Here is a 19,513-nt window from a genome sequence, read left to right on the forward strand (position 1 = left end):
TATTCATTGTAGAATAATGAAATTGGGTGTCAAGCTGTGATAGAGTTCATCAGGTTTTCACTCCATTGTTAGGTGAGGAGTTTATTTTCTTTGTTACTGTTTGTGCATATTATCAGAAATCCTAGCAGGAGAACAGATACAGGTAAAGAACTATATGGCTAAAGTCAGAGCTTCTTAAATAAGTACAATGAAGAAATGAGATCAGCCTCTGTTGGAATTAACCAAATATTATTTGTTCTATATGGTATTATTCAGGAAAATGTGCAGAACTAGGAGAAACTTCATATTGCTAATATTCAGAAAAATTTTTTAAATATTTTTAAAAAATATTTGAAAGAGAAATACAGTAAATTCTTACATGCTGGCGGGGTCTCATCCACTTCTTAAGTCATCATTTATACTGGAGAGTACATCTCCATACAAGTTTTCTACATCTAACATAGCTTGATCTATATCAAACATTAGCTCTTCTTCTCTTGGTGTAAGTATTAATCCTAACTCTGGGAGATTAGCAAGGTCTGGTAGTGAAGCAAGGTCTGGTAGTGCAGCTTCCTCAGAAGGAGCTGAATCTGCTTCTATTTGTTCTGCTGCATCACTTTGCTCTATACAAGGAACTTGTTCTTGTGACATTACTTGTAGAATCTCTTCAGCTATTATTATTAACTGGGCTAAACAGTCAACAAGTCCACCAACTAGCACAGGGATTGGTGCAGGCTCCATGCCTCAATGCTCTCCTCAGAAGATAAAATAATCCTAAAACTGTAGAAAATCAGCTCTTGGCTACAATGAATCCTGTGGGACTGGCAATGGTTCTGTGTTTGTTGGGTCCAGGAATTACGCTGATATGATTATGATGATCAAGCACCGAATGAGGCCAGTGGTCCTATAACAATTTTTGATATAGTTGGTGAAGGTGAACTTCCCACAAAATTACTTGTGGTACTCTTGTTGGTACTGGTAGTGAACTGCTATTATAATGACCCTATGGCAGATTGTCACAGCCAAGAGAAAACAGCAAAGCAGACCTAATAATAAAAAAGAGAAATATAAAGATTAGTATCCTTGAGCCTTTATCCATCTTACAGGTTCTGGCTATAGGGTAAGGTTGAAAGGGTATCCCTAGCTATTGCTCCTCTTTTTTGATGGCCTTATAACAATATACTAGTCATATTCTCCTTTAAACCTTTCCTGATCTTTATCTCTTCTTAGGGGATTTGAGAACAAAATGAACACAGATAGTTTGTCTATCTTTCTTCAACATCTCTATTGAGGAAGATAATTCACTCAGAGTCTTTCATTTAACTCTGTCTTTATTAGCATGTTTGCCTCACTGCCATTTATATCTGGTGCTGCTAAATTCTTTCTGTGATTTTAATAATCCATTCATCAAAGTTTCCAAATGCCTTTGCAACCTAGGAGATGTATAGTAAATGACACTCCCACATTTTCTGTCTTCTGCAAATTTTGGACAACTTCTGTTAGAATAAGTTCCTTGGTCATTTCCTATTATGGCCAATATTCCATATCTAGCATATAGTTCCTCTAACTTTGTCTAAAAGCCATAGTTATACTATTCTCATCAGCATAGTCTGGAGTGCTTTGCATACCTTCTTTCTGAGTGTTTATGCTTCTGAAAGTCATATTCTTGGCTTAAAAATCTAGGGATTGGCCCAATATTATCTACCAGTCACAACTGTCTGGTTTACCACCTCCATTTCCCTTAAAAATGAGTCTTGTATAAAAAAATAAATGTCATAGAGATATAATACCTGTGGAAATAGCATAGGGAAAATAGTGAATATTATAATAAATTTGTATGGTGACAGATGGTTATTACACTTATTATGGTGATCACATGATAAAGAATATAGATTTCAAATCACTATGTTGTATACCTGAAGCCAATATAACATTGCATGTCAAATATTCTTTAGTAAAAAAAAGTTTGTTGGAGATTCAAGTTTTTAGTAATTTGACATATCTCATATTGCTTACTTGCTTGCTTGTTTAATTCATAATTTGTTTTCTTCATTCTTTCTCCTCTGCTTACCCAGGACATTTAGCCCACATGTCCTGAGGTTTCATGTGCCAATTCTGAAACCTTAAATTGAACTGACAAGAGGACTGAGTCAGGACTTGGGGTCCCCAAGACTGCAGAGTCTACATTAGTTTTGTGATATCTAATTGTCTCCCCTTAAGTAGATTATTCTGTCCTTCCATTCTGATGAGCTGGTATGTATCCCACATGAACTGCTAAATAAATTCCTTCCATTGTTTCACTTTCATATCTCCCTTTACAAAGCTGCTCTTCCTGCTATAGTACAGTCAATAATTTTGCATTACAGCATATATCTTTAGTTTATAGTTGATCAGTGTAGCTATATACTTTTGACTAACTGTTTTCTTGGGCAAGTATATACATCAAATTTCTAGCAACCATCCTGCAAATTAGGCTGTTTTTTTTTCTATCCAGCCTCAGTTAAGCTTCTTCTAATGAAGAGTATTAGGAAACAGCCATCCATCTCACTCCTTCAGGATAATGCCCAATCTGTTATTGTCCTGTTCCAGCAGTTGGGACCAGAGTGATGTTCAGCTAGTTGCAGTCCTTAGACCTGTACTAGATGGAGTATAGCAAGTCATCACCAGATGGTTTGTGATTTTTTCACATGGAACTTGCTGGTCTCCACAGTGCCTGGTTAGACCCACTGAGTTATAAACCACCTGCATTTAGCATAAGTCCTGTCAGAACCACACTTTTTTAGTCCAAAATACTGACAGTAGAAATGGGATTAGCCTTATAATCATGATCAAAACCATGATGATCAGAAGGTATGATTTTGGTTATAGGAAACTTTCTATCTGAGTATAAGAGAATGGATACTAGAGGCATAGTAGTTTGTTTTCTTCAAAGATCTCTGATTTTTGATTAAATGAAAAAAACAGTCTAATGGAAGAAAATAATGAAAAGAAATCATGCAAGGAATTCAGTATTAATGTAGAATTGAAACAGCTCATCAGAAGGGAAACATAGAAGAAAAGTATGTGTTAAATTTTACTAGAGAGCACCACCACATTTTTCAAAGGAAACAATAACATACTATGGTGCCCATAGGCCAAGAGCATGAGAGGATGATAGGAACACACTCACACAAAACCCATTTCACTTCTGGCTTCCTTTTCACCCAGTTTTTTCTCAGCTTTTCCATCTCCCTCTAGGACAGTTTCCTCCCCCCTCTTGGTTGATATACTGGTATTTCTGAACCTGTTTTTCATTCTATTTCACTTCCTCTCTGTCTCTACCTTCCATTATCCCTTCCCATCATCTTTTCTTCCATCTCTTTCTAAACTAGGAAAAATTAAGAAATAAATTATATTCCATTTATCAAACTGATATTTTATTTATAGACTCACATTATACAATTCAAACATAAAATGCAGTAAAACATTTTACATTTTATTATCTAATAAAGGCAAATATAGTTGCTTATTACTTATGCAACCCTTGATTTACTTTGTCTATCACTTGGTCACCTTTGATGGAAAAAATTTCCTGACCTAGCCTTAACCCAGATGACCATTGTGTTAGCTAATCCATAATTCCTATCTTCAAAGCATCTTGGACCCTAGGAGCTCAGGGAAGCAGGGAGGGCAGGGAAGATGTTGAGAACCTGCTAAGTACTGCAGTACCAAGAAAGAGTAACAGTATAGCAACAGTGTATTCCATTTATGATAATTTCCAAAGCAACCAATTCCTGACACTGTAGTTTACCTAAAGAGGTATTTTGTATAGTTTGTGCCTAGTCCCAAGTCACCTTAAAGATATCACCTTTTAAAAAAAATAATTTATTTTTAGAGAGAGGGAAATGGAGGGAGAGAAACATCAATATGTGGTTGCTTCTAGTGTGCCCCCAACCGAGGGTGGGGGGGGGCCTGGCCTGCAACCCAGGCATGTGCCCTGACTGGGAGTTGAACCAATGACCCTTAGGTTCACAAGCCTGCACTCTATGCACTGATCTACACCTGCCATAGCTTAAAGGCCTTTTTTATTAGTTGTTCCCTCTGCCTGAGATCCCTTTCCCCCAGTGGGGGGAAAAAAGGCTATTTCTCATACTGCTCTCAGCTTAAATATAATTTCTTCAGATTTTTTACCCTCTAACCTGAAAAAGCTCCCTAATAATCCTTTTCTCATTATACATACAGTGCATTTTTGTATTATAGCAGCTATAATTATCTCATATTTTCTTGTTTATTTATTTGTTTTTCTGTCTCCCACCCCACCACCATACACATATAGACTAAAATGTAAGTGCCATGAGATTAGGAAGCTTGTCTGTTTTACTTTTTGATGTATCCTCAAAAGCACAGGAGAGAGGCTGCCACATAGTAGGTAATCAGTAAGTGTTACTTAATAAAGGTGGGAAGAATGAACAACTTTTAGCTCTATTATTCAGTAAATATTATCACTTCAACTATGCATGGGAATAGCAGGAGGTACAAAGATAAACCAACTTATCAAAACACATGGTAAACAAAATGAGCAGGCCATCCACAGATTGAAAGAAAATATTCACAAAACATATATCTGACAAAGAAGTTGTATCCAGTATGTATAAAGAGCTCCTGCAACTCAAAAACAAACAAACAAACAAACAAAGAAACCAGTGCTTAAAATGGCCAAATGATTTGAACAAATATTTCACAAAGAGAGAAAAATAAATACAGACATACTTTGTTTTATTGTGTTTCACTGTATTGTGCTTCACAAATAGTATTTTTACAAATTGAAAGTTTGTGGGAAACCTGGATTGAGTAAGTATATTGATGCCATTTTCCCAACAGCATTTTTTCACTTTGTATATCGATGTTGTAGTCCAAATTTTTTCATTATTATTAAATTTTTATGGTGACCTGTGATCAGTGATATTTGAGAAATCATTTGTGAAAGGAAGAATAAAATCAAGTTGGCTGTGGCAAACTTTTAACTGGTGAGGCAAACATCACTGTTGTCTTATTTTAAGAAATTTCCACAGCCACCCCGACCTTCAGAAACCACCGTCTTGATCAGTCAGCAGCCAACAACATCAATACAAGACCCTCCATAAGGAAAAACAAATGCAGCTTGCTGTAAGCTCAGATAATGGTTAGAATTTTTAGCAACAAAGTATTTTTAATTAAGGTGTGTACACTGTTGTTTAGACATAATGGTCTTGCACACTTAATAGGCCATAGTATAGTGTAACATAACTTTTGCGTGCACTGAAAAACTGAAAAAAAATAATGTGTGAATTGCTTTATTGTGATATTTGCTTGATCATGGTGGTCTGGAACTGAACCTGTAATATCTCCAAGGTGTGCCTGTAATAATAAGCGCATGAAAACATATACAACACCATTAATATCATGGAAATGCAAATTAACATCACAATAAGCTACCAAAACATACTCAGTAGACTGTCTAAAATTAAAGACTGATAACATCATGTTGACAAAAGATGTTGAGCAACTAGAATTCTCATATATCGCTGGTGCTGGAGTGTAAAATGGTACAACATCTGGCAGTTTTTTGTAAAACTAAGCAAGCACCGATGTAGTCCCAGCAATTCTACTCCAAGATACTTTTATTACCCACGAAATGAAAGTTTACAAGGAGGGTCATAGCAGCCATATGCATAATAAATAGCTCCCCCTTCCCAAAAGTGGAAAGAACCCAGGTGTCAATCAAAAGGAGAATAGATAAACAAAATGGTATATTCATACAATGTGATACTAATATGCAACAAAAAAGAAAGCCATTACTGATAGGGACAACAACATGGACAATATAAAAAACATTATACTTAATGAAAAAAAACAGATACAAAAGAATACATACTATACAATTCCATTCATATGCAATTCTATTGGGTTGGCCAAAAAGTCTGTTTAGTTTATTCCATAAAATAAAGACACATTTTTCATTTTCACCAATAACTTTATTGATTTGAATATTTTCAGTATGTTGGCTATCTCCCACTATTGGCTTCTAGTGGGTAGAGGCCAGGGGTGCTGCTAAACACCTTCCAATGCATAAGACAGCCCCACAGCAAAGAATCATTTGGCCAAAATGTCAACAGTACAAGAAACTTCACAAAAAAACTTTTGACATGTTTGATCAGTCACAGCACCTTCTCCATACACTGCAAAAATCTTTTCTTTTGCACTTCATTTGCATTTTTACCTTTCTTGAAATAATAAAAAATAATATATACCAAAAATGTTGCATACTTTCTTCCATCTCCAATATTAGAATCTCTGCACAAAAATTCACCAACTTTGAGAAGTTTTTCCAATGCACACTGATATGATATCTGTCACAATGCAATGTAACAAAATTGTTTTGAATGAAGTTAAAGACAACTAAACATTACTAGAGCCATCATACAAAAAAGTAAACAGACATTTTGGCCAACCCAATAGGAAATGCAAAATGAACTGTGGTAGAAAAAAATCAGTAGTGGTTATATCCAGGGGAATGGGAACTGACTGGGAAGAGGCGTAAGAGAACTTTTATGGGGTGATGGTGATGATCATGTCTTAGAGTTTTGGGTTACTTAAGAGTATGCATTTCTCAAAACTCATAGAGTGGTACTCTTAAGATTTGTGTATCTCACTATATGTACATTTTACTCCTCCTCAAAGTAACCAAGCATAATCCCTAGCCTCAAGAACTATATGTCAGCCCTGACTGGTGTAGTTCAGTGGACTGAGCGCCAACCTGCGAACAAAAAGGTCACCAGTTAAATGCCCAGTCAGCGCACATGCCTGAGTTGCGGGCCAGGTCCCTGATTGGGAGTGTGTGAGAGGCAACTGGTCAATGTATCACTACATATCAATGTTTCTATCCCTACCTTCCTGTTTCTGAAAAAAAAAAAAAAAACCACTATATATCAGATTAGAGGACATGCTCATAAATAATTATTATAATAAATGCTCATGTTTATGGAAGAGTTACTATGTTTTCAGTACTGTGCAACCCACTTTTCTTATATTTGTACATTTAATTTTCATAATAATATTATGAAATTACAGATGGAAAACTTGAGGATCAGAGAAAATAAGTAGCTTGCGCATAGTCACATGGTAAGTTAGGTTTCAAAACTGGAAGTCAGTCCAGGTCTGACTCCTAAAGCCTTTTTGCCAGAGGCAGAAATTCAAGTTCCTACAAGAGCAAAATGTTCCTTATTTGCACCAAAGATGACATGTCATTCTAGGAAGAATAGAACTGAGACTGTTAATCTAATTTGCCATCCTTGGAAACTGGCTGAATTCCAAGTTCATAGGACAGTGAGTCCTAAGGCAGAGGAATAGACAGAGCCTGATCAACCCCCTCAGGGATCCACATCATTTGTTACAGGAATGTGTGTCCATTTTAACTGCCTTTCCACTGATATACCAAATTGGCACAAACACTCATAAACTACTCACCTGTGATAGACCCAAGATGGATGAGAGGGTCAAGGTGCTGTCCGGTAAATGTTTTTTGGACTTTGCTTTCAAATGAAATAAATGTATGTACGTCACAACTGAAAAACAACAAGAAAGGATAAACAGCAAATTTGATAAGTTTAAAGATATCCGTGATCATTGGAAACAATGACAAACTGAACTAAAATTTCAGAGAAATAAGAGCCCTTCCTGAGTGAGCTGGTGATCATGAGGCAATTGCTGATTTGAGTTGAAGATGAGATCTGGCCCCAAGGCAGAGCAACTCTACTAAGGAAAAGGAGAAACAGGCATAAAGTTTAAGACTAGTATAATATATTGAAAATTTCAGAAGCCTGAAATACAAGAATAGTTTTCTTACCTGAAGATAGCTGGGTTCTAGGCTGGCGTCTAACAGTGAGAGGCTCAGTGAAATGTACTACAGTCTCATGGTATTTAAGAGATAACTTCTCAGTAGTGGGAGGGGAACTACCGTAAATACACTGTCACTCGTGCCTCAAAATGTTACCTGGGTTTTGAAGGTGGGAGGACCTGAGATGGCTAATAAGTTAATAAGCTCAAAATCACCCTTAAAGGGCACTTTGGACAAAGTGATTCTAAAACTCATAAAGATATATAAAGGACTTAGTATAGCCAAAACATCTTGAAGAAGAAGAAAACAGGAGGACATTAACTATCATATAGCAAGACTAGCTATACAACTACAGTAATTATGACAACATGGCACTGGCACAAGGACAAGCAGACAAATCAATGGAACCATGACATTTCACAACAGACACCAAAGTAGTAGTAGCAGCAGTAGTAGTAGTAGTAAGTTGAAATGGGTCATAAATCTAAATGTGAAAGATAAAGAATTAAATCTTCTAGAATAAACCATAGGCAAATATCTTCATTACTTTTTGAAAGGGAAAAATTTCTTATTTGATACAAAAAGGATTAGCTATGAAAGAAGGTTAGAAAATTGGATTTCATTAAAATTGGGAACTTCCATTTATCAAAAGAGGCTGAAAGTCTCACAGACTGGCAAAAAGTATTCACAATACATATATCAAACATAGGATGTGTATCCAGTATATCAATATATTTTTAAATTCCTCAAATCAACAAGAAAAAAACAGACTGTTCATTTTTTTTAAAGTAGAAAAAAATTAAATGTCACTTCACAGAAGAGAACATCTAAGTGTCCTACCAGCATATGAATAGGTTTTCACTATTATTACTTATGAGTAAAATGCAAGTTAACACTACAGTGACACACACGAAACCCCACCAGAATAGCTAAAATTGGAAAAAATAACAATACAAAGCAATGAGCAGATCATGGAACAACTTGAACACTTAGACATGGTTGGTGAAAGTGTTAACTAGTACAACTACTTTGGAAAACTGTTTCACAGTATCTACTCAAACTAAACATACCATGAATGCATGACCCTGCAATTCTACTCCTAAGTATATAACCAAAATAAGAGTACAAATGTTCACAAAAGTACATGTACAAGAACGTTAAAAGAAATCAAATACAACAGTGTGTATTATATAATTTGACTTGTATGAGTGAGATTTAAGAATAGGAAAAATCAATCTATAGAACAGAAGTAAAAGCTGTGGTTACCACTATATGGGGATTGCTAGAAATGTTCTGTGTCTTGATTGATTACATATATTTCAAAAAGCATTCAACTGTACTCAGAATTTGAACACTTCACCATACATGGTATACCTCAAAAAATTATTTTATTTTTAATTTTGGGTCTCCTTTCTATAAAACCACCATGGACAATGCAACAGTAATAAAAAGTCTTTCCAGGGCTGGGCAAGCCAGTCATCACAGGCAATGAAAATGGAATGAAGTCTGAAAGTACAGAGAAATGTCCCTTTGGCCCCTGTGGCTCGATGCTTCTTGGTAGTGCTAAGTAAAGCAAGAGGCCCTTATAGCTAGATAGAGTTTTAAATTGAGGCAAGATGAGATAAACTCACACCTTATAAGTAGTTCATAAAAATAACTGGGACAGAGGCCACACTCTCCATCTTGTAACTAGAATTTTTAACCCCATAGGTTTTTATTAATCTCATTCTTATAACATTTTTTAGCACAATTAATAAAAAAACACCATTTTTCTTTTACCTGACTCAGGGTTCAGCCTTGTGAAGCTTATACTCCCTTTGCTGAAATTGTAATGAATCATCTGTTTCTTTTCTTAACTGCCAATTGCACATTATGCCCAAAAGCTGTAGATACAGTTCCTGCACTTGCGAAGGCTTACTTCCATATTGGTTACAAACTTGTTACAAAAGATACGTGTCCTAGAAGGAGTTATACAGGGTAGCAGCTTCTGCTTCTTCTTCTTTCTTCTTTCTTCTTTCTTCCTTCTTCTTTCCCTCCCCCTCCTCCTCTCTTCTTCTGAACCTTAAACAACAGAAATATATTCCCTCAAAGTTCTGGAAGCCGGAAGTCCAAAGTCAAGGTATTGGCAAATTTGACTCCTTCTGGAGGAAGCTCTGAGGAAGAATCCATCCATGCTTCTTTCCAGCTTCTGATGGCTGCCAGCAATCCTTGGCATTCTTTGGTTTCTAGAGGCATTGCTTCAATCTCTTTCTGAGTCTTCATATCATTCTGCCTTGTGTGTATTTCTTCTCTTTTTAATTTCTTTAAAAATTTTTGTTTCAAATACAGTTTACATTCAACACCATTTTGTATTAGTTTCAGGTGTACAACACAGTGATTAGACAATCATATACTTTACAAAGTAATCCCCCTGATATTGCCAGTACCTCTACAGCACCATACCTAGTTATTACAATATTATTCATTATATTCCCTATGCTGTACTTTACATCCACATGACTATTTTTGTAACTACCAATCTGTACTTCTCAATCCTTCACCTTTTTCAACCAGCCCCAAATGTCCCTCCCCTTTGGCAACTGTCAGTCTGCTGTATGTATATATGAGCCCATTCCTGTTTTCTTTGTTGATTTATATTATTCTTTATATTCCATATAAGTGAAGTCACATGGTACTTGTCTTTCTCCAACTGACTCATTCTACCTAGCATAATACCATCTAGGTCTATCTGTGCTGTTGCAAATAGTAAGATTTTGTTCTTTTTATGGTCAAGAAATGATTCTATTGTATATATGTAACACTTATTTTTTATTGAATTTATTGGGATGACATTGGTTAATTAAATTATATAGGTTTCAGGTATACAATTCAATAAAACATCATTTGTATATTGTATTGTCTGTTCAGCACCCCAAGTCAAGTCTCCTCCTATCACCATTTATTCTCCCCTTTACTCTCTTCTACCACTTTCTAATTCATTTCACTCTGGTAATCATCATACTGTTGTCTGCCTGTGAAGATTTTTGTTGTTGTTGTTCTTAATTGCTTGACCTTTAGCATCCAGCTCTCCAATAGCCCTCCCCTTTAGCAGCTATCAGTTTGTTTTCTGTATCTATGAGTCTGTTTTCATTTTTTGGTTTATTTTGTTCATTAATTCCACAAGTAAGTGAGATCATGTAGTATTTGTGTTTCTCTTGCTGGCTTATTTCTCTTAGCATAATAGTCTCTAGGTCCATCCATGCTGTCACAAAAGGTAAAATTTTCCTCTTTCTTTACATCTGCATAGTATTCCACTCTGTAAAGGTACCACTGCTTTTTCAAAATCCACTCATCTACTAATGGGCACTTGGGCTGCTTCCAAATCTTAGCTATTGTAAGCAATGCTACAATGAACATAGGAGTGCCTATATTCTGTTGAATAAGTGTTTGGGGTTTCTTTGGATATATTCCCAGAAGTAGAATCACTGGGTCATAAGGCAGTTCCATTTTCAATTTTTTTTAGGAAACTCCATACTGTTTACCCCACTGACAGCACCAATCTGCATTCCCATCCACTGTGCATGAGATTTCCCTTTTCTCCACATCCTCGCCAGTTCTTGTTGTTTGTTGATTTATTGTCAGTTGATTTGTTGATGCTAGCCTCACTGATAGGTGTGAGGTGATCTCACTGTGGTTTTAAATTCTATTTCTTTGATGATTAGTGACACTCAGTATCTTTTAATATGTCTATTGGCCATTGTATATCCTCTTTGGAAAAGTATCTGTTCAGGTCCTTTGCCCATTTTTGAGTTGGATTGTTTGTTTTCTTGGTGTTGTGTTGTCTAAGTTCTTTATAAATTTTGGATATTAACCCCTTCTCAGATGTATTGGTGAATATGTTCTCCCATTCAGTAGGCTGTCTTTTCATTTTGTTGATGGTTTTCTTTGCTGGGCTAAAATCTCTTAGTCTGATGTATCCCATTTGTTTATTTTTTTCATTTGTTTCCTTTGCTGAAGGAGACATATTAGAAAAAAAATATTGCTAAGGGAAACATCTGAAACATCAATTCACCCAGGTGACTCAGCCCCCCTACAGCCCAGATCTGGAGTCCTGTGATTTCTGGCTTTTCCCCAAACTAAAGTCACCTTTGAGGAGGAAGGGAAATGGTGGAGGAGTGAATGGAAATCACACTGACCTCCCCCCAGGACCAATCTGGAATTACAACTCAATTCTGGGGAAACCACTCAGAACAATCAACTGAGCAATAGCCAGACAGAAGCATGTAAATTTGGACATACAGAACCAGCTTCGGCACAACCGGGTCTGGTAAGGAGTGTGGTAGAGAATTGAGAGGGCTGGCTGGGCACCCACAGGTGGCAGTGCTGGCAGGATAATTAAGCAGCTGGTTGGATCCCCCGAAGAAGACTGGGGTCTAAACCTTAAGCTAGGATTCCCAGCCCAGAACACCAGAGCCCCCCCACCAAAAAAAAAAAAAAAAGATAACAACCAGTGAAAAAAGCGGCAGGGTTGCTCTCTGCCACAGATGGACAGTTGGAGACACAAGGACCATTTAAAGAGCCAACACACAAATTTTCATTTGTAGTCACTTACTCGGGGCTCAGGCAAAGGCAGGGGCAGAGTGGGCTGGAGGTGCTTAAGGAGAGACCGGGGATGGAAACCTTGGAGAGAGCTCTGAGAGAGTATCTGCTGGGATCCTGGTGCTGAGTCATCCCCCAGATGGCAGCAGCCTTTGTGCTCAGTCAGATTACCCCCTCTGAGCCATAGTAGCCTGAGAGGAAGCAATAGCCCTGACCCCAGGAGGGTCTCTGCCCTGGCATTTTTGTGCTTAAGCCTGACTGGTGAGCCCTAGTGACCAAATGAACTACCAAAGGAGAGCCAGAGACAGTAGATCACTGGCAAAGGAGAGGCAGAGTGAACTAGAGAAACTTGAGGAGAGACTGGGGACTGAGGCTTTGGGGAAAGAACTGAGAAAGTAGCTGCCAGGATCTCATGCTGAGCCAACCCCCAAATGTAGTAATCATCCTCCGCAGGCAGACTACTCCCCTCCAAGCAGCAGCTACCTGAAAAGAAACAATGGTCCCCACCACAGGAGGGATTCAGCCCTACCTTATGGTGCTTAAACCTAACTGCTGAGTGCAGAGGGACCATATTAATAGTTGAAGGAGACAGCCAGTGATAGCAGATCACTGGAATTAATGAACAGGCTGCATAAGGTCAGACAGGGTCAACATCTGACATCACCAGAGGCGGATCAAGAAAGAAAAAAAAACAGTGGTAAATATAAGAGGTTACCAATATGAAAGCCACTGTTGTCTCCTTCATGATTTTCAATATTTTCCTTACTACATAGCTTTATAACATTCATTTCTTGTCCAGAAAATTTGTATATAATAATGCACTAGATTTTATACTATAGTGTATTTCAGTTCACATATTTTGCCCCTCCCTTCTCTTTGCCCATCTTACCCCCCTTCTCTTTGCCCCTCCTACCTCCCTTCTCTTTGCCCCTCCCTTCTGCTTGCCCCTCCCTTCTCTTTGCCCATCTTTCCTTGCAATATTCTCATTGAAAATTTGGTTTTCTCTCTAGGTACAACTTGTTTCCATTCCATACTCTTACTATTTCTCCCCTGTCCAGACACTCAAAACAAATTCTCTTGTCAAGGGTCTTTCACATTCTTTTGCCCAGCTATTAAAATACCTGTGTTCTCTCTACACCTGTAACAAACATTGCTAGTTGGTCGTGAGTAGGGTAGCTGTTGTTGCATTGTTTTTTCAAGATTATCTCTAGAGCTTCACTAATTCTGTATCTCAAATAACAAATTTTCCTGAACCTCCTCTCCTAGTCTTTTTATTTTTTGACTCAAATTTAATTATGCTGTCTTAGCCTGTTTTTTCTTTTTCTTTTTTGTCTTCTATTTCTGTTTTGTCCTGCCCTTTTATTTTTCTTTATTCTCCTTTTTTCTTTTCCTTTACTTCCCAAATTTTAATTTTTCTCTCATAGTCTAGTTTTTGTTCCTAACTCTTAGTATTCCCTCTCCCTCTATCATTACAAAACCATGTCCCATTATCTCTAAACATCTCTTAGACTTTTCTTTGTTTCTTTTTTCCCTCTTATTCCCATACCACCTATATTAATTTTAGCTCCTTTGTTATTAATAGTACTGTGGCGGATCTTTCTCTCCAATTTGGCTCCTGTATTTTTTACTAATTATTTAATACTTTTCCTCCCTTTTCTTTCTCTTTCTCACTTTATTTTTTATCCCATTTTAATTTTTGTTTAAACCTAATATTATATGCTTCCCTTCTCATACTCTATCCCACACTCTTCATTCCCTTTCTTTATGCATGAAGTAAACTTTACCTTCTCTCCTTCCATTGCTCCAACTCCCAACTCTTATTAGTGCTCCTCCCTCTACCCCCTTAAAATCATTTCTCTTTCACTAGGTCATCTCATATCCAGTCTCTTTTCTTATAATAATTTTAATCTCATTACACCCTGATTAATACTTGTTCATATCCTATTAATAGTGGGACTGTGGGAGGAGTTATATTTGCCAGTGTTCGTTTGTTTCTTGGGCTCTGTGGTTTTGTTCAGGTAGCACCTGCACAAAAACACACAAGACATGGTGGGCGAAGTGACCCTCAGTCAAGCAGTGGCTGGGAAGGACCCATGAAAGACTGACTCAACAACAATCAAAATGCAATTATATCCATAAAAGCAGCATAAAAGGAATAAAGGGCATCCCAAGAACATCAAGTTAAGGTGGTCAAGAAGATTGCACCATTGTATCTCACAAGCTTCCTAACATAGAAGTTCACACCAGAAAGTCAGATAATCAAAACAGATCAATTTAAGAAACAAAGCAAACAAGAAGAGTCCCACAAACAATGGGAAGACAAGGAAACAACCCCCAATCTAAAGCAAAGGAGGAATCCTCAGAAAGAATGCTAAATGAAATAGATGCAACTCAACCATCAGATATTGGTTCAAAATAATGGTTATAAGGAAGCTCAGTGAACTCCATGCAAACTACCAAAAACTATAGGGAAATTAGGAGGAACTTACTGCAAACTATATCACCATAAAAAAAGGACATAGAAACAATCAATGACAGCCAAGAATGAAATGAAGAATACAATTTCTGAATTAAAGAACATACGAGAAGGAATCAAAAGCAGGCTTGGTGAAGCAGAGTACTGAATCAGTAAGCTGGAGGACAAAGTAGAAAAAACTCCCAAAAATAGCAATAAAAAGAAAAAGAGACTGAAAAAGAGGGGAGGGGGGTTAAGGGAACTCCAGGACGACATGAAAGAGAATAATATCCATATAATAGGGATACCAGAAACACAAGAAAAGCAAGGGATAAAAAACCTGTTTGAAAAAGTAATGATGGAAAACTTCCCTAATTTGATGAGAGAAGTCACATAAGTCCAGGAAGCAGAGAGGATACCAATCAAGAGGAACCCAAAGAGGCCCACTGTAAGACACATCATAATTAAAATGGCAAAATTCCAAGACAAAGAGAGAATCTTAAAGGCAGAAAGGAAGAAACAGGAAGTAAGTTACAAGTGAATCTTGATAAGGCTAGCAGCTGACTTCTCAACAGAAACATTACAAGCCAGAAGGGATTGTCAAGAAATGCACAAAAGAAGACTAAAAGAATACACCTCCACCAAACCAACACTGCAAGATATGCTAAAGGGACTGCTTTAAGAAGAAGAAGAAAAACAGCAAGAGAGAAAGGAAAAAAGATACAAAGGGCAGAAAATGGAAATGAGTAAGTACCTATGAATAATAACCTTAAATGTTAATGGATTAAATGCTTCAATCAAAAGACATAGGGTAGCTGAATTGGTAAGAAAACATGACCCACACATATGCAGCACACAAGAGGCCTACCTCAGAAGAAAAGACCTACACAGAATGAAAGTGAAGGGCTGAAAAAAAATATTCCATTCAAATGGACAGGGAAAAAAAGCCAGGGTAGCAATAGTCACATCTGACAAAAGTGACTTTAAAACAAAGGCCATAAAAGGAGACCCCAAAGGACACTTCATAATACTCGAGAGAAGAAACCATCAAGAATACATAAACATTATAAACATATATGCACCCCACATCGGAGCACCAAATGCATAAGGAAAATTGTGGAAAACTTCAAGAAAGATGTACACAATGACACATTTATCCTAGGGGATTTTAACATCCAACCATAAAAAATAGATAGATCTTCAAAAGAAATATATAGGGCAAGATGGAGGAATAGGTGGACGCACGGTACCTCCTTGCACAACCAAGATTAGAACAAGAATAATTTACAGACAAAATAACACTCAGAATTGATAGAGGATTTATTTGAATGGAAGTCGGACAACCAAGAAGTTGAAGTAGACCCGTACATCCAGACTGGTAGGAAATGACGAGCCGGGCAGGCACGGGGCTGGCGCAGGTCGGCGGCGTGTGGAGGTCTGGGAAAATTTGGTGCGAAATCAGCGCGACAGTCATCTGGGGTGCAAGAACGCAGCGGTGATCCCTGAGTACACAAGCTGCGGCTGGCGGACCCAGGGAGGCAGCAACTGTGGACCAGGGCAGAGCTCGCAGCCCAGGATCCCAGAGAAGGGTCTGAGCCCAGGAGAACAGAACTACCACCATTGTTCCCTCCCGTCCCCGCTCCCGCCCCCGCCCCAACATATAACGTCACAATCTAGCGACTGGGGTGCCCAGCCCTGGTGAACACCTAAGGCTCCGCACCATAACAAGAGCGACCAGACCGGAAAAAAAAAAAGGAGAGACAGGGAAAGACATAAGATATGTTTCCAACAGAACAGATCAGTCCCCCAGGACTCATCCTTTTGAGCGATCAAGAAATAGCCAATCTATCAGATGCACAGTTCAAAACACTGGTGATCAGAAAGCTCACGGAATTGGTTGATTTTGGGTGCAATTTAGATGAAAGGATGCAGGTTACCATAAAAGAGATGCAGGAAGATATGCGGAGGAGAGCCAATAGTGATAGGAAGGAATCTGAGTCTCAAAACAATACAGTGGACCAGAAGGAAGATAGAATCAACCAAGCAGGAAAGCATGATGAAATAACAATTCAAAAAATCGAGGAAAAGCTTAAGAGCATCCAGGACACCTTTAAACGTTCCAACATCCGAATTATAGGGGTACCAGAATGGGAAGAGGAAAAGCAGCAAATTGAGCACGTATTTGAACAAATAATAAAGGAGAACTTCCCCAATCTGGCAAAGGGAACAGTCTTCCAAGAAATCCAAGAAGCTCAGAGAGTCCCAAAGAAGTTGGACCCAAGGAGAAACACACCAAGGCACATCATAATTACATTAGCCAAGGTAAAAACGAAGGAGAGAATCCTAGAAGCAGCAAGAGATAAGGGGAAAGTAACCTACAAAGGAGTTCCCATCAGACTGTCAGCTGATTTCTCCAAAGAGACCTTACAGGCAAGAAGGGGCTGGAAGGAAATATTCCAAGTCATGAAAGACAAGGACCTACATCTCAGATTGCTCTATCCAGCAAAGCTCTCATTTAGAATGGAAGGGAAGATAAAGTGCTTTTCAGATAAGGTCAAGTTAAAGGAGTTCATCATCACCAAGCCCTTATTTTATGAAATGCTAAAGGGACTTATCTAAGAAAAAAAGATAAAGACATGTATAGTAAAAGGACAGCAAACTCACAATTATTAACAACCACACCTAAAGCAAAACCAAAAGAAACTAAGTAAACAACTAGAACAGGAACAGAACCACAGAAATGGAGGGTACATGGAGGGCTAGCAGCAGGGGGGTGGGAGGAGGAGAGGGGGGAAAAGGTATAGAGAATCAGTAGCATAGAATGTAGGTTGAAAATAGATAGGGGGAGGGCAAGAATAGTATGGGAAATGTAGAAGCTAAAGAACTCATAAGTATGACACATGGACATGAACTAAAGGGGGGGGAATGTGGGTCAGAGAGGGGGTACAGGGTGGAGGGGAGAGAAGGGGGGAAATGGGACAACTGTAATAGCATAATCAATAAAATATTAAAAAAAGAAATATATAAACAAGATTATTGCAGCACTGAACAATGGCCCAGATCAAATGGATTTAACTGATATATATAAAAACTTTCATCCAAAAGAAGCAAAGTACACAGTCTTTTCAAGTGCAAATGGAACATTTTCAAAGATAGACCACATGATAGGACACAGGACAAGCTTCAGTAAATTCCAGAAAATTGAAATAATAGAAAGCGTCTTCTCAGACCACAAGGGCCTAAAACTAGAAATCAACCCCAAGGAAAAAACTAAAAAATACTCGAACTCATGGAGATTGAATAGCATGCTATTAAACAATGAATGGGTTAAGAATGAGATCAAGGAAGAAATCAAAATGTTTCTGGAAATAAATGAAAATGAACCCACAATAGTCCAAAACTTGTGGGACACAGCAAAGGCAGTCCTGAGAGGGAATTTCACGGTGATACAGGCCTACCAAAAAAAGATGAAAAATTTTCAAATGAACAACCTAACCCTACATCTACAAGAACTAGAGGAACAACAAAAAAGACAGCCTAGAGCAAGTAGAAGAAAGGAAATAACCAAGATCAGAGCAGAATTAACACAGAGACTAAAGAAACAATTCTAAGGATCAATAAATCCAGGAGCTGGCTCTTTAAAAAAATAAAATCAACAAACCTTTAAGCAGACTCATCAAGAAAAAAGAGAGAGGACTTACACAAACACAATCAGAAATGAAAGGGGAGAAATGACAACTGACACCACAGAAAAGCAAAGGTTGTAAGAAATGACTGTGAACTGTATGCCAAGAAATTTGAAAACCTAGGTGAAATGGACACATTTCTAGAAAAACTTAATCTTCCAAACTGAGTGAAGAAGCAGAAAGGCTGAACAGACAATAATAGCTGAAGAAATCGAAGCAGTAATCAAAGCCTTGGACTGGACAGTTTCACAGGAGAATTTTACAAAACATTTAAAGAAGAGCTAACCCCAAACCTTCTCAAACTTTTCCAAAAAATCCAAGAAGAAGGAAGACTCTCAAACTTTTTTGTGAAGCCAGCATCATCCTAATCTTAAAACCAGATAAAGACACAACAAACAAAGTAAACTTCAGGCCAATATTGCAGATGAATTTAGACATTAAAATCATCAACAAAATATTGGCCAAGTGCATCCAACAATACCTTAAAAAGATGGTACATCATGATCAAGTGGGATTCAGGGACAAGGATACAAGGATGGTACAATGTTCACAAATCAATAAATGTAATACATCACATAAGCAAAAGGAAAGACTAAAATTACATGATCATATCAATAGATGCAGAAAAGCATTTGATAAGGTACAGCACCCATTTATGATAAAAAACACTCAGCAAAGTAGGAATAGAAGGAGCATTCCTCAACATAATAAAGGCCATATATGAGAGACCTACAGCCAACATCATACTCAATGGGCAAAAACTAAAATCTTTCCCACTAAGATCAGGAACAAGACAAGGATGTCCACTTTCACCACTTCTATTCAACATAGTATTGGAAGTCCTAGCCACAGTTATCAGACAAGAAGAAGAAATAAAAGGCATCCAAATTGGAAAGGAGGAGGTAAAACTGTCATTGTTTGCAGATGACATGATAGTGTACATAGAAGACCCTACAGACT

The 19,513-nt window shown here is 37.7% G+C and overlaps 2 protein-coding genes across 2 annotated transcripts in view; one reads left to right on the forward strand and one right to left on the reverse strand.

The window, feature by feature from the left end:
- The window catches only part of TRPC5 (transient receptor potential cation channel subfamily C member 5), a 346,676-nt gene that overhangs the window by 231,567 nt on the left and 95,596 nt on the right, over positions 1-19,513 (forward strand). The window lies entirely within an intron of this gene.
- Positions 373-720, reverse strand: TRPC5OS (TRPC5 opposite strand). The gene has a single exon (XM_045817450.1). It carries the CDS (start codon positions 718-720, stop codon positions 373-375), a length of 348 nt encoding a protein of 115 aa, XP_045673406.1.

The sequence above is a fragment of the Phyllostomus hastatus genome, unplaced genomic scaffold (assembly GCF_019186645.2).
Source record: "Phyllostomus hastatus isolate PE091 unplaced genomic scaffold, TTU_PhHast_1.1 phas_scaffold_28, whole genome shotgun sequence".
NCBI lineage: Eukaryota > Metazoa > Chordata > Mammalia > Chiroptera > Phyllostomidae > Phyllostomus > Phyllostomus hastatus.

What these genes read in the sequence shown, in the direction of transcription:
- TRPC5OS (XM_045817450.1), bottom strand. Translation starts at nt 720, where the DNA reads ATGGAGCCTGCACCAATCCCTGTGCTAGTTGGTGGACTTGTTGACTGT.